This window comes from Crotalus tigris, unplaced genomic scaffold (genome assembly GCF_016545835.1).
Source record: "Crotalus tigris isolate CLP2741 ecotype Arizona unplaced genomic scaffold, ASM1654583v1 scf7180000017630.2799268, whole genome shotgun sequence".
NCBI lineage: Eukaryota > Metazoa > Chordata > Lepidosauria > Squamata > Viperidae > Crotalus > Crotalus tigris.
Window position 1 is genome coordinate 2126772 of NW_024096524.1, and position 23622 is coordinate 2150393.

The 23622-nt window shown below is 40.9% G+C and overlaps 1 protein-coding gene across 1 annotated transcript in view; it reads left to right on the forward strand.

Moving 5' to 3' along the window:
- Window positions 1–22954, forward strand: part of HSDL2 (hydroxysteroid dehydrogenase like 2) — a 38505-nt gene extending 15551 nt beyond the window's left edge. Inside the window, exons 5-11 of the mRNA XM_039334421.1 lie at window positions 2296–2399; window positions 9041–9139; window positions 13640–13834; window positions 16115–16186; window positions 17483–17704; window positions 18916–19044; window positions 21936–22954. Of these exons, the coding sequence (XP_039190355.1) occupies window positions 2296–2399; window positions 9041–9139; window positions 13640–13834; window positions 16115–16186; window positions 17483–17704; window positions 18916–19044; window positions 21936–22048 (934 nt within the window). The 3' untranslated portion in view covers window positions 22049–22954. The remainder of the gene's footprint in view (window positions 1–2295; window positions 2400–9040; window positions 9140–13639; window positions 13835–16114; window positions 16187–17482; window positions 17705–18915; window positions 19045–21935) is intronic.
- The last annotated feature ends 668 nt before the right edge of the window (window positions 22955–23622 follow it).

Here is a 23622-nt window from a genome sequence, read left to right on the forward strand (position 1 = left end):
GTCTTGTGATTTACATTCAGATGCTTGGCAACTGATTCATATTTATGACGGTCAGTGTCCCAGGGTCATATGAAGTGATCAAAACCTGCTGCAACCACCCAGCAGATGGGGGCAATAAAAACCAAACACCCCCACCGCACTCCCACTGCCAATCCTCAACAGAAAGGCTCACAACAATGAAAACCTCGGACAGGAGGAAGAGGATGGCCGGGCGGGCAGGCAGGTGTCTTGCTCGGCTGTGCCTTGGGTGGCACTTTTTTCAATGCCATTGTAACTTCGAACAGTCACTAAGCGAAGTGTTGTAAGTCGAGGACTACCTGTACTTTATCACTTTTTTCCTTTTTTTTTTTTTTTTTTTGGTCATCAAGTTTTTGACACCTTGCTAGGCGACTGGTGGTACTCGGATGTTGCCACATTCTAAAAGTGGTACAATGGCTGAAAAGGTTGAAAAGCCCTGCTTTAGAGTCCTGTTAATTCCTGGTAATTTCCCATTCAAATAATAAATATGTCCCGTTCTTAGCTTTTTTCTCTTCCTCCTTCCTAGTTCTATCCAGATTCCTAGGAAAGTTATCTTTGCTGATTTTCCTTTTCTGTTGCAGTCTATTGCCACCACTTCTGCAGTTTTAGTGAATCTCTTTGTATTTTCAGGGAGGAATAAAAAGCCAGTAAGGAAAGACGATATTAGACATATTGCCAATGTAACTGGTGTTGGAAGCATTTTACAAGGAAGATAGGAATCTTTTATTCATACAAGGAACACCTTGCTTTCAGAATGGTATCTTAAGATATCATTGTTACCTAAGTTTCTAAAAACAGTTTCTCCTTAATGTATTGTTGTTTGTTCTCTTTTCTAGCTTAATACATCCAAAATATACAAGGCATATTTTCACATTTCTTAAAGGAAGTGGTTTCTTTAAAAAAAAGGATTTTGTACGAAAGAAATATAAATCATTGATAATTAGTGAGAAAAACAGTGGCTTTACAATGTTGACTACATGTTTCTCAGAATAAATTATCTTGAAAATATAACTTTCCTGTGTGAAAATATTTCAGTCAATACTTTGTTCACACTTCTTGGTTTTTCTGTATGGGAGGCATTTATTGTTATATTTTATTTGCTAGTGATACATTCTCTTTGTGATTGTGTTCAATCACAAAGAGACTGTATCACTAGCAAAAAAAAAGTAGCATGGATACTTTTATTATTGTGGAGTATCAATATTAATTTTATTTTAATTTTGCAATATATTAAGTGGGGAAGGGACCTTTTTCCTGTTATTGCAGAACAAAACTGCGGAGAAAAGGAGGGAGACTGTAAATGTAATTTTATACAATCCACTAAAATGTTCTCAAGCATCTTTAAGCAATTTAGCACAATTTTACTCAGGTTCCTTTCAGCAATGCAGTTTAGGCAGTATGAATTCAGTCCATCTCTTTCTTAAAAACGTTTTGGAAAAAAATCTGAATTTGCATTAGGCTGTTATTTCTCTTCCCTTGAAATAAAGTTTGCAATATGCTTGCTTGCTTTTCATATATTTGCACTGGACCTTTCCCAACAATTAGGCCCTGCTTTTATTTAATGCTAATATTTCTGCCTCAATGATTTTTATTTTATTTTATTTTTTATTTTTGTTTGTTTGTCATGACTTCCAAAAATATAATGTTGCTACCGCTATGGATGAGGAAAATTGTTACAGATTAAGGGAAGAGGTTTGATTTCCCAAATGAAGCAGGAGATCAAGTCTGCACTCATGCAATTATGGACAGAGAATATTAGGGCAAGTCAAATATTAGACCCATGCTAAATATGTTGGCAACATTTTTATTGTGAACGGACAGAAATAAAATTACTTAAAATAACATCTCACATACGTGCAATATTGAACCCTCCTTACGTGGGAGAGAGATCTCTTAAGTTGTTACTGGTGTTCTTTGATTCTGCTTACACATGGATTCCAACAGACGATTTGGAAAGAAGGAAGTGAGAAACTGTACTGCTTTTAAGATGTCACAAATGGATAATGATGCTCCCTTGTTTTCATTCTGCTCTCAAATGTTTGTATTTATTTACTTTCGTGCCTAGAAAGAACTCCTAAAACAATTCTTTTTACGGTTATCTCTTAATTACTAAACTATAACAGTTATCATGAATCTGCTTTATTTATTTATTTAAAAACCAGGATGCATAATTTAAACTCATCCTTCTCCAACCTGGAACAAGAGTAGTAGCAGTGGTAGAAAGGTAAAATCTGACTAGAGATCCAAATACTTTGTTGTGTCTGTTTATATCCTCAGATCTAAACTGTGCCTTCCTTATTTGAGAAAGAGTAAGATCGGCCATATCCTTAATATCAGCCCACCCATCAATTTAAATCCTATCTGGTTCAAAAATCACTGTGGTAAGTACACTTTTACTGCCCATTGATAGTAATTTTTTTTTATATGAAGGAAGCAGTTGTATACCTGGGCATGAGGTGACAAAAATTTCAAGGAGGCCACTGTGATTGCATAATTGAAACTATTTGTTCATGTGTTCCCAGAATTCCCTAGCTAACAAAATCCTTGTTGAGAAACTAGAAGTTGCTGTAAGAAAAGAAATGGCAGAACTACGGGGAGAAGTAAAAAAAAGGGAGAAGTTTAGAATCATTACGTAATCACAAATGTCCTAAATCCAATCCCACTTGAGTGCCGTAGACCTTCTCTAACTCTAACCAGGTACTAACTGTTAGTTGAGAAGATTCCTGGGCATAGGCTTTTAGCAGAGCCCTGGTGGTGTAGTGGTTAGAATGCAGTAGTCAGGCTGACTCTGCTGACTGCCAGGAGTTCGATCCTGACCGGCTCAAGGTTGATTTAGGTTGACTCAGCTTCCATCCTTCCGAGGTTAGTAAAATGAGGACCCAGATTGTTGGGGGCAATATGCTGACTCTATAAACCACTTAGAGAATGCTGTAAATGACAAGGCTGCCTATGGTGATAGTCATACCACCCTTGTATTATGACAGTTTCTTGTTACCTGTTCAGGTGTGAAGTATCCTCTCTACAAGAATGCAGTTTGTTTGATCTTTTATTGTGGTTATATTTTTATATTCAAGATTATGCTTTCCAAAGTACATTTTAACATTTAAAATATGTCATAATGTTGCAATATAAAATATATAACCCGTCTCTCTCTCTCTCACTCACTCTCTCTCTCCCTCCCTCCCTCCCTCCCTCCCTCTCTCTCTCCTCTCTTTCTCTTTCTCTCTCTTACAATTCTTTGTGATCTAACCATGCATATATCCTTTTCTGGACTTAAGCTAAATGATTTCTTATATGTGGGATATTATTTGCAGAGACTATAAAGTCACCAGTGAGATTTAATTTCCTAGTCAAAAGGTCAGAAGATGTTTTTTTTCCTGTATAGAATGGCTCGACCATGTACTGTGGCATTGCAATTTATTTCTTATGCTTTTGAGAGACATAACCTAAAAGCAATCCAATTAATAATCTAAGAGGGAGCTCCAGCTGCCTTCCTTTCACTGATAGTATTGGTTAAGCTGTCATGTTAATGTTATTTTCAAAGATAAATGGCAAACCACTTTTAAAGCTGGATTACTTGCTGATGTAATTGCATCATCAGCAGGCAGCATTATGATTAGGAGATGTGTTTACCGAATTTTCAGAAAGATTATACTAACTAGAATGATATCTAGGCAAGATTTGTACCTAGGACACATGGGTGTATTTGAATTAGCATTGACTCCTGGCTACTGCCTGGATAAGTCCCTGAAATTTTCTTGGCAAGGGTTTTTGGAAATTGTTTTGCCACTGTGTCCTTCCTGGAACTGAGAGAGAATGACTGGCAGAAGGTCACTGAGAAGGGATTTGTGTCTCTTGGTCTCATGATGTCTAGCCTGTTACCTTAATCATTACATCAACTGGTGCTCTAGCTCTCTAGCTGGAGCATAGAAATGTTCAAATCATGGAAGGATATGTTGCTGAGTGAAGCTCTCCTCTTCATTTTGTACTTTCCTTACTTCCTTCCTCCTCCAGCAACTTGCCTTGTCTCAGGAAAGGCTTCCGCCATAGCAGAAGGATGTCCTTAGTCTTACAGCAGGGGTGTCAAACTCAATTTCACTGAGGGCCGCATCAGCATTGTGGTTGCCCTTGGGGGGCCGGGTGGATGTGGCCAGGGTGGGTGCGGCCTACTGGGTGGGCATGGATGGAGTGGGTGTGGCCTACTGGGTGGGTATGGCCAGCTCTACATCGTTCACGTCAAGGGTGCCTGTGGGGGCCTGGGCAGAAGTGGGATAGATCTGGGGGTCTCTGGCAGAAGGGAGTGGGACCAGGGCAAGTGCCAAGGCATGATCCACTGGAGGAGCCTCACTATTCAGCCATGCGGGGGGGGGGGCTTATGGACTGAATGCGTTTCAGCATAGATGGCCACCACAAAATTGTACATTGGCTCCCGGCTGGCCTGGGTCAGGGCCAAGGCAGTGGGGGCCGTTCCCTCACTGTTTCCAGGATGGCTTTGCAGGCCACATGAAATCACTTCGCAGGCCGCATCCAGCCCCCGGGCCTTGTGTTTGACATGTCTGTCTTACAGGCATGATGTATCCTATGTGGTGATAGAAGGATATTGGTGAAGGTTGAGAGCTAGGCAGATCAGCCAGCGGTTATTGCAAAAGTTGCTGCTTTTGTTGGTTTAACACTCATGTTCTTGAAGAATGTACAGGGAGTCCTCGACTAACAACAGTTTAGCAACCATTCGAAGTTAACAGCGGTACTGAGAAAAGTAACTTGTGGTAGTTTTTTTTTTTTATATGACCATTGCAGCCTCCCCACGGTCACGATCCTAATTCAGACTCTTGGCAACTGACTCCTATTTATGACGGTCGCAGTGTCTTGGGATCAAGGGATCAAGTTTTGCGAACTTCCAACGAGCAAAGTCAATGGGGAAGCCAGATCCACTTAACAACCACGTTACTAATTTAACAACTGCACTGATTCACTTAACAATTAGGGCAAGAAAGGTCATAAAAGGGGTTATATTTCACTTAACAACTGTCTCACTTAGCAACAAAAATTTGGGGCTCAATTGTGGTCATAAGTCGAGGACTAATTATACCTATACCAGCTGGGCCCAATTTCAGGTTAGCTGCTTACATACGTAGATGGGATCTCTATTTCTAAATCTTCTTTCTTGGATGAGGCACATAGTGTAACCATATAGGCTGTTAACTAGAACAGGGCTTTTCAACCTTTTCACCCATTGTACCACTTTTAGGATATGGAAACATCCAAGTACCACCAGTCGCCTAGCAAGGTGTCAAAAACTTGACGCCCCCCCAAAAAAAGGCAAAAAGTGATAAAGTACAGGTAGTCCTCGACTTACAACAGTTCGCTTAGTGACTGTTCGAAGTTACAATGGCACTGACAAAAGTACCCCCCAAGCCACAGCCAAGCAACAAGCGCACAGCAGCGCTCTTCCTCCTGTCCAAGGTTTTCATTGTTGTGAGCATTTGTGTTGAGGACTGGCAGCGGGGGTGGGGTGGGGGGGGTGTTTGGTTTTTATTCCCCCCATCTGCTAGGTGGTTGCAGCCGGTTTTGGTCACTTCACATGACCCTGGGACACTGTGACCATCATAAATATGAATCAGTTGCCAAGCATCTGAATGTAAATCACAAGACCCTGGAGATGCTGTAACATTCCAGCTGATCAGCGCTTCTTCTGGGCTCAGCAGAAGTGTCAGGATCAGCGCAGAGCTCCAGCTGGAGCCTGGCGCTGATCTGGTGCTTCCACTGAGCCCTGACATCCCGAAGAAGCACCGATCAGCTGGAAAGTGGCACTGATCCTGGTGCTTCCGCTGAGCCCTGACAGCCCTGCAGCTCTAGCCATCTCTTGCTCAGTCTTGTGCGGTGCTGCCACCGGTTCAGCTCCTTCCCCTCCCCGCTACCACTTTTCTAGGATAGTCGCATACCACCTGCTAGGTGCCAATGTACCACAGGTGGTACCCGTACCACTGGTTGAAAAGCCTTGAACTAGAAGACTGAAGTATCTAACTAGGATGCCCTTTGTGTTGTTTAGCGGAGGAAAAGATGCTTATGGAACAGCTATTATCTATCTATGAATTAAAGCAGAGTTCCCCAACCTTTCCTGGTTTGTGGACTGGCGGAGTGGGGGGGAAAGAGCGAATGGTTCCACACGAGTAGCTGGCAAACATGTACCCGCAGCTCCATTTGCACAAGTGGCATGCACATGTGACCATCGCTCACACAACTAGAGCACACATGCATGTACAGGCCCGCCGCTCACGCAAGTGGGGATGCTCATGCATGCTTGCTGTTTCCACGGCTGTTTCAAACACCGGCCCAGTTTCAAACACTAGTGGGCCGTGGCCCAGAGGTTGGGGACCCTTGAATTAAAGTAAATATTGGAGGGAGGGGAAAGAGACAAGAGAGATTATGCATTCCAGCATAGAAAAGACATAGGAAATGGTCTTATTTAAACTCTGCCTGATTTACTGGCACTGACTTGGGATTCATATAAGGTTTTTTAGTAATACAGGTAGTCCTCGACTTATGACCACAACTGAGCCCAAAATTTATGTTGCTAAGTGAGACACTTGTTAAATGAATTTTGCCCCATTTTACGACCTTTCTTGCCATAGTTGTTAAGTGAATAACTGCAGTTGTTAAGTTAGTAATATGGTTGTTAAGTGAATCTGGCTTCTCCATTGACTTTGCTTGTCAGAAGGTCACAAAAGGTGATCACATGATCCCGGGACACTGCAACTGTCATAAATATAAGTCAGTTGCCAAGTGTCTGAATTTTGACCACGTAACTATGGGGATGCTACAGTGGTCATAAGTGTGGGAAATGGTCATCACTTTTTTCAGTGCCCTTGTAACTTTGGTCACTAAATGAATTGTAAGTCGAGGACTACCTGTATTGAAAAGGTATAGATTAGGTTAGCAGCTTTATATGAATACAGTGAAATTATTGGAGTATTTGAAGACCATGAAAGAATGAAAATAGAGATAGATGAGTGTCTGCTTAGAAAATTGTATCTTACAATGGTGCTGAATGAGCAATACTTAATAACTGTTTCTCAAAGTTACAGCCTCCCTGCGGTTAGCGTGATTGCTGTTTGCAACCTTCAACCCCAGATTCCAATAAGCAAACAAGCAAAGTCATTGGGGAAGCCAGCAGGAACTTGAAAATAGTGACGGCATGATGTTGCACTTAAGAATGGCGCAGGATTTGCTTAATGACATCAATTGAAAGTGCCAGCATTTCCATCACTTAGTGGGGGGCCAAGTGACATTGCACTTTACAGCTGTGTCACTTAATGCAGCGACCCCCAACCTTTTGGGACCAGGGAGAGAGGTTTTTCCATGGACCGGAGGGGGCGTGGTTTCACATGTTGCCTGCATCCCGCGGATGGGGCTTTGCTTGTTTGCGTGGCCCACTTTCTGGCATGCCACATCCCGGTGCCGGTCCACGGACCACGGGTTTGGGAGACCCCTGACTTAGTCACTGCAATTCCAGTCCCAATTTCCATTGTTAACAGAAGGCTACCTGTAGACAAAGGAAGAGTACATGGAGCAAAAGAAAGGGGAAGACCGAGAAAGAGGAAGTCAGTGAAATCCACCAAGCGAGAGAAGAACAAAAGGAAATGCATGACATGCAGGGTGTAGACATGATGAAAGCAGGAATGTTTTGCAATTAGAGAAAAGAATAGAAAATTGTAGCAAATGGTGTTGTGTAAATTAGGTTTAGCTATGTTCCCTTTTTCCTTTTCTTATCAGACATGTTCTTTTTGGTGGCTTATTGTTTCTTACTTGTTTATTATACTTTTCACAATGCTGCTTATCCCAAAATGGAATTGTGAGTATGTGTGTTTGTACTCAGTGATATAGTCATCATCTGCTTCCTAATTCCCTTGGGTTTAGTCTCTTTTTTTCCTATGTGCCATGTAGTCAACTAGCCAGAATATTTAGCTCCTATCCAGTACAGGTAGTCCTCGACTTGTGACTATAATTGAGCCCAAAATTATGAATATAAGCCATAGCATTCATTAAGCCCAGTTTTACCATCTTTTTTGTGGCAGTTAAGCAAAAGCGGTAGTTGTTATGTGAACCCATTGTTCATGGTGGGTTTTTTTTATTGAAAAGCAGAAGTAAACACCCGTTTCTAAAAAAAAAGTTGCAAATCACAGTCATGTGACACTGGGATGCAGCATATCACCATAAATGGGGTCCAATTGCCAAGTGCCCAAAATGCAGTTGTGGTATGTGTGTGTAGGGGCAGCCGACAGAATTTTGAATTCTGATTATTTTCAGTATCCGTTGTAACTTTGAATGGTTGCTAAGCAACCGGTCATAAGTTGAGGACTACCTGAAATTGCAATTACAAAACTGGGTTCCAGGGTCAAGAGTTAAGTTGCCTTCATTAGGCTAGTTGGTAATATTTTTAGACTATCATACAGTATCAAGGAGCATCTATTTATGGCAGGAGTCCCCAACCTCTGAGCTGCGGCCCACTAGTGGGCCATGAGCTGTTTGCAACCAGGCCATGGAAACAGCGAGCCCGTGCACATGTGCATCCCCACTTGTGTGAACAGCAGGTAAAGGCATGCAAGTGCTCTCCATTTGTGTGAGCAGTGGGCACACATGTGCATGCCACTTGCGCAAATGGATCTGCGCATGCACCACTCGCACGGAACCATCCCCTCCTTCCCCACACCGGTCCACAAAGCTGGAAAGGTTGGGGACCTCTAATTTTTGAGATTACATTCTGTTTACAGTATTCCAATAAAGTGAAAAAGAAAGCAGATTAGGTGATCCTTGGTGGATCATATCAGAAGTGGGTCTGAGCCAGCTTTTTATTTCCCACAATGGTAAAGCAGATGTCTCTGTTTCATTTTCTATCTTTCTCTTCCCTCACAGTGGGATTTTTTTGTTGTTGTTTTATGAAATATAGCATGCTGTGTCTGCGTATAAAGGAAATTAAACTTTCAACTGTTGTAAAGGACTGAATCTTTGTGTTCTGTTTTAGCCTATACTATTTCTAAGTACGGAATGTCCATGTGTGTGCTGGGAATGGCGGAAGAATTTAGAGGAGAAGTCGCTGTTAATGCTTTATGGCCTCAAACAGGTATGAGTCTTTTATTATTGTTGTTGTTGTTGTTATTATTATTATTATGGATCATCGCACAGTCAGCCAGATGTTCAGACTGGATTTGGCATTTTGTCTACCTATCGAGTCCTTACCCAGGACCTGGGATAGGCAGATGTGGATGTTTGATGGTATTACAGGTATCGTCGCAGGATGGAAGCAGTTCCTAATAAGGCCGCCTTTTGCAATTGACTAATAGCGAATTTGTCAATGCCAATTGTGTTCAAGTGGTGCTCCAGTTGTTTTGGGATTGCACCCAAGGAGCCTATGACTATTGTACTACCCTTGCTTGCTTTTGCCACAGTCTTTCTATTTCTATTTGTAGGTCTTTGTATTTTGTTATCTTCTCCAGTTCTTTCTCTTCTATTCTGCTATCTCCAGGCACTGCCACGTCCACTATCCAGACTTTTTTGTCTTTCTTATCGACAATTGTTAAGTCTGGGGTGTTATGTTGCAGGTGCTTGTCTGTTTGAATTCTGAAGTCCCAGAGCAGTTTAATTTTATCATTTTCTATGACTTTCTCTATTTTATGATCCCACCAGTTTTTGCTTACAGGCAAATGATATTTTTTGCAGATCTTCCAATGCACCATTGTTGCTACTTTGTCATGCCGCTGCTTGTAATCAGTTTGTGCAATCTTCTTGCAACAGCTTACCAAGTGGTCCACTGTTTCTTCAGCTTCTTTGCATAGGCGGCACTTACTGTCTGTTGCTGTCTTCTCAATTTTGACTTTGTATGCATTTGTCCTTAAGGCTTGGTCTTGTGCAGCCAGAATTAGTCCCTCGGTCTCTTTCTTCAATTTTCCTGCTCTTAGCCATTGCCAGGTTTTATTATTATCTGCTTTCCCAGCTATTTTTTTCATGTATTGGCCATGTAGTGCTTTGTCTTCCCATGCCTCTATTCTGTTCTTCATTTGGTCTTTCTTGTAGGCCAGTTTGGTCTCTCCAGTAGTAGTAAGCCTTCCTGATATACTAATTTCAGTGCATCTTCATCATTGTTCTTCAGATATTCTTCCAAAGCCATTTTTTCTTCTTCAACCATCTGATGTACTTGTAGCATTCCACGCCCACCTATTTGCCTTGGTAGATAAAGTCTATCAATGTCACTGCGTGGATGAAGGGCATGATTCATTGTCATTATTTTTCTGGTCTGCCTATCCATTGCTTTTAGTTCTGCTTGAGTCCAGTCCACTATTCCAGCTGTGTACCTAATGACTGGGATTGCCCAAGTGTTGATTGCCTTTATGGTATTTCCTCCATTTAGTTTGGATTTTAAGATCTTCTTCACTCTCTTGATGTATTCACCTCTAATCTTTTTTTGACTTCAGTGTGCTTGATGTTGTCAGCTTGAAGGATACCCAAGTATTTGTAGTAATCTTCCTCATCCAGACTCTTAATGTTATTTTCGTGGGGCATCTTGATTCCTTCAGTTTTCACTATTTTTCCTTGTTTGATAGTAAGTGTGGCACATTTGTCCAAGCCAAACTCCATACAATATCTTGGCTATATATACGGACAGTGTTGAGCAGCGATTCTATTTCAGATGATGTTTTTCCATACAGCTTCAGATCATCCATGTAAAGGAGGTGGGATAGTCTGGCAGATGTTTTTGATGTTTGATAGCCATGTCCTGAGTTATTCAGTATTGTTGACAGAGGAAACAGTGCAATAACAAATAGTAATGGTGATAATGAATCTCCTTGAAATATTCCTCTCTTGATATTAACCTCTCCCAGCTTCTCACCATTGATCTGCAATTGTGTCTTCCATTGTGCCATCGATCTTTGCACAAATTTTCTGATGTTTCTACTGACTCCTGTTATTTCTAGGCACTTTATTATGCAATCATGTGGCAGAGAGTCAAATGCCTTTTTGTAGTCAATCCATGCCACATTCAGGTTGGTCTTCCTTCTCTTGCAGTTTTCCAAGATCATTTTGTCTATTAGGAGTTGATCTTTTGTTCCTCTGCTGTTGGGGCGGTTTCCTTTCTGCTCAGGGGGAAAGAGATTGTTTTCAACTAGATGCTGTTGCACTGCATCAGCTACTACACCAGTTAGTAATTTGAAAGTTGTTGGTAAGCAGGTAATTGGCATGTAGTTACCTGGTGTTGCCCCTTTTGCTGGATTTTTCATTATTAGGTAGGTTTTCCCAGTTGTTAGCCACTTTTCAATTTCTCCTCCTTGTAGTATATTGTTGAATTGCTTGGCAATGAGTGGGTGTATAACAGTTAGATGTTTCAACCACAACCCATGCAGTTCATCTTCACCTGGTGCTGACCAATTTTTGATTTTCTTTGCTCTTTTTTCTACCATTTTTGTTGTTATTACTAGTTCTTTCATTTCAACTTCTGTTTTATTTGCATCCACCTCTTTTAACCAAGCCGCATCCTTGTTGTTTTTCTTTGGGTTATCCCATATCTGCTTCCAGAACTGCACTGTTTCTTCCTTGTCAGGTACTGACTGATTCTTTGCAGTTTCTCCATTGATGGATTGGTTGCCCCACAACCACGTCAAGGTAGTGCCTCACTGGGGGAGGTAGTGCCTCACTGGGGGTATTATTATTATTATTATTGAAAGGTTTACTGATCGCTTCTGATTTTTAAAGTGCTAAGTAAGTTTGGATTAGAATCTCATTTATTCAGTCATTCAGTTGCATTTGACTGTTCTTGATCTGATGGAAAAAGAACCGTGGTGGCGCAGTGGTTAGAATGCAGTATTGCAGACTAATTCACTGCTCACTGCCAGGAGTTTGATCCTGACCGGCTCAGGGTTGACTCAGCCTTCCATTCTTCCGAAGTCAGTAAAATGAGGACCCAGATTGTTGGAGATAATATGCTGACTCTGCAAACTGCTCAGAGAGTGCTGTAAAGCACTATGGAACGGTATATAAGTCTAAGTGCTGTTGTTATTGGATATCATTTCTCCATTCGTTGAGTCTTTGTATGCTCCTCTTTGTGTCATCTATTATTATACCGGGCCAGTTTATCTTTCATCTAATCTCTTTTTTGATTGCCCTCCATTTTTGCAAGTATTGGGAGTCACACTCCAAGTTTGGTCCAGTTGTTTTTGTTTTTAGAGTGTTATCAGTGGATAGATAGGATCCTGAACGTCTTTACATAATTTCTTTCCAATGTACTGATGGAGTCGAAAGATTAATCATTATGAAATGGAGGTGCCCAAAACAAGCTGTTCTTGGAATTGGGCTTGGTAAGACAAAGTGAAGAATAGAGCCAGATAAAAGGCTCTTGGGGTGGCTGAGAATGGGCAGGAAATGCAACAGGTGTCTGGAGTGTGAGTGGATATTGGGAGTTGCATCTGGCTAGTTACCCAAGGCTGCACTTTCTATATTCCTTTTGCAGTGCAGGCAGAATAACAGTTTAACAGAGTTGAAAGAGACCTTGGAGGTCTTCTAGTCCACCCCCTGCTCTGGCAGGAAACCCTATACCAGTGGTTCTCAACCTTTTTAATGCCGTGACCCCCAACCGGTCGTACGTTGAGGACTACTCAACCGGTCGTAAGTCGAGGACTACTCAACTGGTGCAGCACCGTTTGCAGAATGGGACTTTTGGCGGGCTCAGCAGGGCAGAGACAGCCTGGACAATTCCTATTGGCTTTTGAAAGCCAATAAATTAGACTCTATTCAAGAGAGTCTATTCTATTGGCTTTCAAAAGCCAATAGAATAAAAGGGAGTAGCACAGCTAAGGAAAATGGGGAAAAAATGGCGGACTGTGTTGTTTGGCGACCCCCGTGAAATGGTCGTTCGACCCCAAATGGGGTCCCGACCAACAGGTTGAGAACCACTGCCCTATACCATTTCAGAAAAATGGTTGTCCAATCTCTTCTTTAAAATCACCAGTGTTGGAATATTCACAATTTCTAGAGGCAAATTGTTCCACTGATTAATTGTTCTGATTGTCAGGAAATTTCTCCTTAATTCTAGATTGGTTTTCTCCTTGATTAGTTTCCATCCATTGCTTCTTGTCCTGCCTTCAGGTGCTTTGGAGAATAGCTTGACCATTTCTTCCTTGTGGCAGCCCCTTAGATATTGGAAAACTGCTATCATGTCCCCCCTCGTTCTTCTCTTCATTAGACTAGACCTACCCAATTCTTGCAACTGTTCTTTATATGTTTTAGCCTCCAGCCCCTAATCATCTTTGTTGCTCTTCTCTGCACTTTTTCTAGAATGTCAATATCTTTTTTACATTGTGGCCATCAAAACTGGATGCAGTATTTCCAAGTGTGGTCTTACCAAAGCATTATAAAGTAATATTAACATGATCTTGATTCTATCTCTCTGTTAATACAGCCTAGAACTGAGTTGGCTTTTTTGGCAGCTGCAGCACACTGCTGGCTCCTATTTAAATGATTGTCCACTAGGACTCCGAGATCCCTCTCACAATTACTACTATTGAGCCAGGTACCACCTATACTGTCAAAAAATCATTATTAAACAAACCTCTTCATTCTTTTGTATTTTTAGCTATATACACTTCTGCAATGGATATGCTGGGAGGAGCTAATGTGGAAAAACAGTGCAGGAAAGCGGACATTCTAGCAGATGCTGCCTATTGTATTTTATCAAAACCCAAAAGTTTCACAGGCAACTTCATTATTGATGAGGTTTTATTGAGAGAAGAAGGGATTAAGAATTTTGATGTATATGCAGTTGCTCCAGGTAATGTGGCTGTAATTTTTAATACATTGACTTGTGTACTACACCAAAATTACTACAAATGATATGTCACACGCCTAATTGACACATAATTGCTAGCATAAATCACATTGATTTCAGTTGTTCTACTTTTATGTATTGCTAAGTCTATGCCCAATCCAATACATTTCTAGTTGCATTACCTCCATTATGTCAATATTTTCAATTTACCCCCCCCCCCAAAAGACTTTTAATTACACCAGTTTGCTTCGTAACCGCTCAGAGTTATAACGGCACTGGAAAAAAAGTTACTTGCAATTTTCACACTTAAAACTGTTGTAGTATCTCCATGGTCATGTGATCCAAATCCAGACACTTGGCAACTGGCTCATATTTTACGACTGTTGCGGTGTCCCAGGGCCATGTGATCACATTTTGCTGCCTTCTGACAAGCAAAGTCAATGGGGAAGGCAGGTTCACTTAACAACTGTGTTACTAACTTAACAACAACAACACGTGATTCATTTTGGGATTTATAGGGGATCATTAATATCTTGAATTGTGTCTGGAAGCCTACTAACCACCAGTGAAGTTCCTGCAAGATAAGTGTCATTCTGTTATACTAATTAGTACCAATCACTGAATCAACCCCCCCCCCCATGTTCTATATCAGTTGTGGCTTTTGGAACAAAAGGGCAACCCAATTGTAGAGCAGACTGCCCTCCTTTAATTGAGATGCAACCAGGGCATCATGGGTCAATGACCTCGATGCCTCATGGAACCCAGGAAAGGTTGCAACATGTGACACAGCTGGAGCTTGTCCAAAGTTCTCCTAGGCTTCACCTGATGCTTCAACAGGAGCAAAGTCCAAGAAAACCTCCCCACTGTAACCCTGTTTGTGACGAGCTTTTTGTGAATTCTCACGATTTCATGGAAGTCGAATTTGAATATGCTTCTTGATGCATTTTAAATTGCTTTACTAACACAAGCAATATGTATGGTCTGGTATAAATTACATTCTTTAGCAAGGGGTTAAGCGCGGTTACTTACACTAGGTATGCCCTGTTTGGAGTCTCCTCTTTTCCTCTCCCTTTTCATTGATAACCAGCAGGAAAGTAATGAAATACACAGCATGAGGTTTAAAATCCATTGAAAAAAAGTGTTTTTTCTTCTATTGAATGTCATGCAGCTTGCATGCTCCTTAATGTCATAGGTATCCCTCTGTATGATATTGGTTGAATGTATTGGCACACTGCTATGTTTCTGAAATCCAACCGGAATGGGTTCTGATAATCCACTTGATCCATGATTCATTTGCTCCAAAATTCTCTGCCCAAGCACTTTCTCAACAGTGTTCTCCCCAAAGGGAAAGTAGGGATCGGATGATAACTTTCCAGGATTGAAGTGTCCATCAACAGCTTCTTGAGAAGCTTTCAAGGCTGAAGAACCATCTCCTCACTCAAGGAGATATTGTATGGACCCACCCATCTCCTGAGCACCTTAACAACTCAGGAGGGAACTGGAACTAACAGACAGCTGAACGTGTAGTGCCAAAAACCTTATATGTGATATATGACCATAATGGTGCCTGTCTGTAGGGATCATATGTTATGACGGTTGTATATCATGTGATGGACTTGATTTTCTAATCTTTTTTGCGGTGGTCATTAAGCGAACACCACAGTCATTAAACAAACACAGGGCCGGCACACATGTGCAAGCAGCTCATGCGAGTGGTAAGCAGGTGCCCACGTGCATGTGGCTCCATTGCAAGTGGACCTGCGCATGCATGTATATGTGCCTGGGCCACTGCTCGTGCGAGTGAGCTGCATGTGCGCCAGCTTGCTGCTTGCATAGCCCGATTCTGGATAGTGGGCTGGTGTTGGGGACCCTTGTGTTATGGTGCACAGTTTTGCTGAAGAACAAAAGTGCCAATTTTCAGCAAAATATGGTCATGTGACCACAGGATGCTGCATACAGCTGTAAATGCAGTTGTATTGCTGACATCCAGCAAGTTTTCCCCAAACTTACATCTCTCCCATGAAATTCTGTGTCCTAAACAATTGGTTGAAAAAATAATTCTGATGCACTAGCGGCTTCCATACCTTTGGAAATCATAGCCCATTCTGGTTTCTGAAATGGATATTTGTAAATATTTAAAGATATGTATGCACGTATGATTGCAGTTTGTGTGTTTGCTTTAAATAACAGCAATAAGTGCCACAGCAGATTTAAATTATTAGTTTGATACGAACGGTATTTTTTTTTAAAAAAAATATATATTTTTTTCTATCTGCATTTTAGGTTATCCTTTGATACCAGATTTTTTTTTAGATGTGGATTCTGATACGATAGCAATGAAAATGGAAACACAAGGTGAGAAACTACTTTGTCTCTATCACTTGCTAGCCCAGGATTGAAGAAGGGGAAGTGGGAGGGGTCTCCCCCTGTCCCTCATCATTTCCATTCTTCTCCAGATCAGTTTTTGGAAAGAATTCTGGAATTATGCAGAACATGAAAAATCTGCAAGACTTGGGAAAAATGGATTGGTTGTATCAAGACTTTGGCCATTGAACAAACTCATTTGGATACAACCCAGTGGCTGGATTCGCAAATCACAATAAACCATAATGTAGTTCGTTTGGTTTTTATTTTAGCATATTCAGATAATAATTGTAGAATTCAGACAATATTGTAGAATATCATTTAGAACAGGAGGCATGGTGGCTCAGAGGCTTAATGACATTGGAGATGGTCCTTGCTCCAGCAGTTTGAGTCCTCGCACTGTGTGGTGGGTTGAGCTCCTATCACTCACCTCAGCTTCTGCCCACCTAGCAGTAGGAAAGCATGTTCTGTGCCAGGGGTGTTAAACTGCCGGCCCATGGGCCAGTTGCATCATGCCGCGCCCACCCTAGCTCCGGCAATGCAAAGAAAGTCACGATATGTCGTGACACGTCACGTGACATGTCGAGTTTGAGACCCGTGTTCTATGCGAATAGATAAATAGGTGCCACTTTGGAGGGGGGGGGAGATAAGCCAGTGCTTCGTACAGAGTTAGAATCCTGCTGGCACTGGACCTTCTTGGTTGCAGTGCCTGTTTGTCAGGTGGCTTCGGTGGAAGATGGCCAGGATGACGCTGCAGGAAAGCCACTTGTCTTCCTTTCTGGTGCCCTTTGTGACACACCTTGGAAAGTGTGCAAGCGTGAACCAAGCAAAGCTAGCAGCCTTAGGCAGCCAAGCTACTACTCTGAATTAGCATTGTAGACTGGCTAATTGTCATATGCTAAATAAATAAATTAATGAATTTATGACAAAGCATTTTTTTGTGGCTAATTGTGGCTCATTCAGTTGGTTGGTTAAGTAAAACTGGCGTAACTCTCTCTCTGCTTATTTCAATTGTAAATAAATATGTGCTTTCATTGTTATCAAGCTATGTAGTACCACCAGACTATCGCCCTTTAGTTTAGTTTGTTCTCCCATGATAGCTTTTATGATTGCTGATCTTTTTTTTCTGTTCAATAGAAATTCTGAGAACATTCTTGAAGAAAGTCTTGGTCCTGAATATAGAATGGTAGAATCAGACCAAATTAAGAATAGGTCTCTCTAGAGATTTTAAATCATCATCTACTAAAACACAAGCACTAATTTTACTTGTTGCTGATGGTCCTATAGGAGCTTCTCCAACCTTCAAAGAAGAAAAAAAACCAGATATTGTAAAAAATGAAGTTCCTGATAAAACAAAGGCCGAAGGTCCCGATAGAGACAAACCACATGTACACTTTGCTGCAGAAAAACCAGCAGGGCCCGTAGCAGAAACATTTAAACTTATAAAAGTAATGATAAATGAAGATATTGTAAAGACAACTCAAGGAGTTTATCAGTTTGAATTATCCGGTAAGGATTCTGTACACATTTTAAGACATTGCATTGTACTGGATGGCCTGAGGTTCCTCATGTAACTAAGAGTTTAGGAATCCACTAGACAATCTATGTCCTGTTGGGTCATTTCCGAGATATCTCCTTAACTAAACAGGGAAACAGACCACATGTAGGCAAAAGAGCAGTGGGAGCAGGCATGACTTCTGACTTCCTGCCAGCTTCCCCATTTACTTTGCTTGTGGTACACTAACAAGGAGATTGTCTGGGGAAGCCAGCAGGAAACTGCAGGTTCAAGGCCAACAAGGCAGGTAGATAGCCACCGCCAGGAGGGGAAGGGAGCAAGGGGATGTGGTGGGGTGTGGGTCAGGAATTGAGGTGTAATGATAAACAAGAGATGCTGCTCAGATTTGGAAGGGGGTGCGGGGGTGTGCCATAGATGCTGTGTAGGTCAGTAGGCCATAGTGGGGAAGTGGAGCTGTTCAAAAAAGTTGCATGAAGATCATGGAGCTGTGTGAGGGATGCACCATAGTTTCAGGGCATGCAGGTAGAGAAGGGTGTCTGGGGGTGCTTAAAAATGTATGAGAGGTACTGAACAAGTCAGGGACATTGGGTGGGGGGGCAGCATTGGTTGGGAAGAGTACATTGGGGTAACTAATAGCTGTAACATGGGTCAGGGAAGACATGTACAGAGCAGCATGGATGGGAAAGAGTGGGGGGGTTGTGCAAGAGAACCACATGGTTTCAGTAGAGCATGCGGGAGAGGTGCAGGTCAAGAAGGGTGCATGGGGAGGGTGCAGCAGTTGCTAAATGAGGACTTCCTATATGGTGAAATCAGTAGTCCTTCACTAATTTACAACTGACTTAGATGCCACTGATGTTTGTGTACCTGTCCCGCATGACTGAATTTGGACCAAAGTCTATATGATTCCTGCTCTTTTAAATAATACTATTGCTAAGTAGCTGTAAAGCTTACATAACATGCCCTGAAACTGAGAGAGCAGGATACAAATCTAAATTACAAAGGGAAATCAAAAGATCAAGTTGAAGGTGATTTAAAAGTTATTTAAATCATTATCAGCAGACGAAGGATCACGTATAATTGGCTTTTAGTTATGTTCTCTTTTTTTTAACAGGTATTTCATTGAAATATATTGAAGTTATTTAGTTTGTAAATGAAAGAAACGACTAATTTATCTCGTATATGTGGATTGTTATTCTTTTTTTAGGTGAAGAAGGAGGAACATGGTACATTGATCTTAAGAACAAAGGCGGCAGTGCAGGAATTGGTGAGCCACCTGGAAAAGTGGATGTGATTATGAACATGTCTGGTAGTGACTTTGTAAAAATGTTTTCAGGTAAGTATCTTGAAAATGTTTATCCTTGTTAAATCAGATTTTTTTTTTCCAATTCTTCGTTTGGGCTATTGCTTTTTGAAATGGTTACTATTTTTAGAGGCAGCTAGCTATACAGTGGGAATAGTATTGAATTTTATGTTCAGTTGATGGAGGTATTCAGAAGTAGGACTGGATAGTACTAAACTCAACTTTTGGTTTCTGTTCAAAACCCTTCGCTAACATTTGGCACCATTAGTTTCGCCAAGACTGACTTTTGTACTTCTGCACTTAATGATGTACAGGTATTCAAATGAATTAATGGGGAAAAAATACCTACTCTAAAACAACAATGGTACGGTAGTTACTCAAAACTGACACCAACTTCACGTTTTACTGAAGTTCTACTTTTGTACCCATCATCCTTTGGGTGACAGACAGGACCTAAAGCAGGAGTAGGCAACCTTGGCTCTTTTAAGACTTGTGGACTTCAACTCCCAGAATTCCTGAGTCACCTGGCTCAGGAATTCTGGGAGTTGAAGTCCACAAGTCACAAAAGAGCCAAGGTTGCCTACTCCTGACCTAAGGTTTAAAAAAAGTTACCCTCCTTCCGTTGAAGGCAAATTGCTTGAAACCAACAGATCAAAGTTAACCCTTAACAAGAAAGCAGAAACACAAAGAACTTTCCTACACATGAGCAGATGCCTACTTCTGTCTCTGAATAAGTTTCTTAGAGGAGAGAAGGAGTCCTTCAGCCTTGACATTCTCAGATTTCCTATCCCAAGGGCCTTAACTTGATGACTGAAATCATCTTCTTCTCAACGCTTTCTGCCACCACAAAAATCTACTTGTGAACATTCCCCGCCCCCCACGTTTCAAAGATGGTGCAGGAGAAGAATATAGAGGAAAACTGAGCAAAGTTCTAGAGCGCTTAATCTTTTAGTCTGGAAGAGGGAAATTTGTTGTTGTTAATTGCGAAGTCGTGTCTGACCCATCGCGACCCCATGGACAACGTTCCTCTAGGTCAGTGGTTCTCAACCTTTCTAATGCCGTGACCCCATAATACAGTTCCCCATGTTGTGGTGACCCCCAACCACTTATACATCACTGGGTGCCAGGGGCATGGCCAAAGAAAAAGGGGAAAAATGGCGGACAGCCTTGTTTGGCGACCCCCGTGAAATGGTCGTTCGACCCCAAATGGGGTCCTGACCCACAGGTTGAGAACCACTGCTCTAGGTCTTCCTGTCCTCTACCATCTTCTGGAGTCCATTTAAGTTCTCACCTACTGCTTCAGTGACTCCATCCAGCCATCTCATTCTCTGTCGTCCCCTTCTTCTATTGCCCTCAATCTTTCCCAGCATTAGGCCCTTCTCCAGTGAGTCCTTCCTTCTCATTAGGTGGCCAAAGTATTTGAGCTTCAACTTCAGGATCTGGCCTTCTAAAGAGCGGTCGGGGTTGATCTCTTCTAGGACTGACCGGTTTGAACGCCTTGCAGTCCAAGGGAAGAGGGAAATAATTGGCAGCAAATTAGAAGTTGCAGCAATTGTACTGAGTTCTATCCTTCTGAATTGTGGAGGTGCCCATGACCAAATCAGTCACAACTTCAGAGATCCTCTTTCTCTTATTAGCAAGGACATTCTTCCTTACTTAGGATCTAATTCTAGTTCATCAGTTTCTGATGGCACCATATGAGTCCATTGTAACAGTCTAATCTGGAATATTGTGTTTCTGATGTCATTCATCTCAGCCTGGAAGGTAAAGGAACTTTCAGTGAAAAGGTTTTGTGTATCTTCCATCAAGGCAGGGTAGCCTAAGAACGGATGCCTGCCTGGCTTTAAAGATGGGTTCAAGCTGTCAAAGATCATAAGCAGTTGGATTACTGCAGTGTTTCCCAAACTTGACAATTTTAAGGCATGTGGACTTCAACTCCCAGAATTCCACAGCCAGCAATGCTGGCTGTGGAATTCTGGGAGTTGAAGTCCACATGCCTTAAAATTGTCAAGTTTGGGAAACACTAGATTACTGGATTGCAATTGGATTACTGGATTTTTGGATTTGTGCTCAATTTTAGCACAGGTTTTGGATAGTTGCAAGGTCGTGTGTTTAATTTTAGCTTAGCTTTGGCAAACCCAGCCAAGTGTAATGTATGCAGTAAACCACAGATAAATTCTGATTTAACAAAATATGCAAATCCGATTACTCTATTTTGCTTGGCGAAATATGGTTGACGTTTTGTTTAATTGAAAACATAAAGTGCTTGTTCCAGAGCCCTTTCATCGGAAAACAAGACAAAATAGTTATAGTGTACATTTTCTGTGTCCTTTTCTTGTATTATTTGCCGGAGAGGTTAAGGAAACTATGATTTTAATAAAAATTACAGCCATGTTGATTCTTACAGGAGATACAGAACATCAATCCATACTTTAGTGATATCTTTATTAAAAGCATTAAAATGACATAGGGTTGACTTTTCAAACTTTCAGGATCTTTGGTGGTCATCTTTAGATAATATGTTCTCATACAGAGAAGAAAGAAGAAACTTTAAAAATTAAACCAGAAGTTAAACTTTGACCAGCAGGCTTAATGGTCTGATATTTAGAGTTTCATGCTTCTTGTCTATTTTTTTTTTTTTTTTGGTAGCATCTTGAATTCTTCTGGAGAACTTGAAAGATCATATATCCTTCTAGATCATTTTGGTAGTATCGCAGAGAGATGGATTTTGGCCATTTTAAAAATGAAATTAGTAAACAAAAAATTATAGAATCTCATATTACATCACTGCTATTTAAAATAAGGAGATGTATTTACTGAAAATTCACTCAGGTGCTATTATTAAATTTAATAGAAGGATTCAGGGAGGGAGAGATTCCAAATGCTTATGATGCCTTAAATTATTTTATCCTTTTTTTCCTCAGGCAAACTAAAGCCAACTATGGCTTTCATGTCCGGAAAGCTGACAATCAGGGGTGACGTGGGCTTAGCAATCCGATTGGAAAAACTGATGGCTCAATTCAATGCCAAACTTTGAAAATAAATGGGGGAAATTGGTATCACACTGAACTTTCAATAAATACGTAATGCTTTGCTGTTGAAGATAACGTCTCTTATTTAGCATCCTTTGATTTAATATGTAATTTTCCAGATGGATAATATTTACATAATAACTGGGCCATTTTTAACCAGTTTTGCTTGGAATTAAAGACTCTTGATTAAAGCACATATTTGCTGTAATCGCAGCACACCTGACAAGAATTAATGGGCCATCGACTGACATTAAAAACACTGATTTGTTTTAATTAGACCCTTAGAGTATTTCTATTTTATTGTATTTTATTTTTGAAAATATCACCATTTTGGTTTTTTCCTGAGATTTCTATGCTTTTCTAAATTGAAGACGCTATAAGCAAGAACTTTAATACCATGCAGAAGACTCAGTTCTGTTAATATTTTTGAAAAATTGACATAAGTGTAATTTTTTTTATAAATAACTATTACATCTGGTGAGAGGGTTTTTTTTTTGCTATATTATTAATGCTTGGAAGCAGAAGTGCCTTTTAGTTTTTTTTCATATGTTTCAATAATTAAATGTAACATTTTGGGGGTGCAAAATACTAATAACCAAAAGATGGCAGAGGAAAGTTAATGTTTTCTGTCTCTATCTCTCTCCTTCCACTTATCAACTATCTAGATTTTTTGCAATCCAGTTTGGTATCTCTACAATAATAAAATCAGGTACTGTATTTTATTAAGGAGTTTTACCTCTCTGGAAATACTTAGATATTAACGATCAAAAGATTTCTATGACCTGGTAAGATTGCCTCAGATAGTATTTTAAAATAATAACTTTTTGAAAATACTGACTGCTGTCAAGGCTTGATTTCTGTCAAACTGTAACTACAGAAATAGTGGAAATAAAATAAGTTTATGTGTGTTATGTGTGGTTAAATACATGGTTTGTATACGATGCTTATATTTCTAAGCGTGAGAACCAGTTTGGAGTAGTGGTTAAGCCATCACATCAGAAACTGGAGACTGGGAGTTCTAGTCCCTCCTTGGGCATAAAGCCAACTGGGTCACCTTAGGCTAGTCACTTTCTCTCCGCCGTAAGAAAAAGACAATGGCAAACCACTTTTGAAACACATTGCCCAAAAAATTGCAGGGTCTTGTCCAGGCAGTCCTCAAGAATTAGACATGATTGAATGGGAGAAAAAAAATTGTTTGTAAACATTTCACTAAACATTGAGGCTGCAGAATGAGGAAATGATATAGAAACATTCTAGCATATTTTTTCTCTCAATATCATTGAAATATTTTACATTGTAATATTAGCCTAAAGTTAGAACATATAAGAAGCCTGATTTCTGCAGGGGTAGAAAAGGAGACATATAGCAATAGCATTTAGACTTATATACTGCTTCATAGTGCTTTACAGTGCTCTCTAAACGATTTACAGAGTCAGCATATTGCCCCCCAACAATCTGGGTCCTCATTTTACTAACCTCGGAAGGATGGAAGGCTGAGTCAACCCTAAGGCGGTCAAGATCGAGCTCCTGGCAGTGAGCAGTGAGTTAGCCTGCAGTACTGCGTCCTAACCACTGCGCC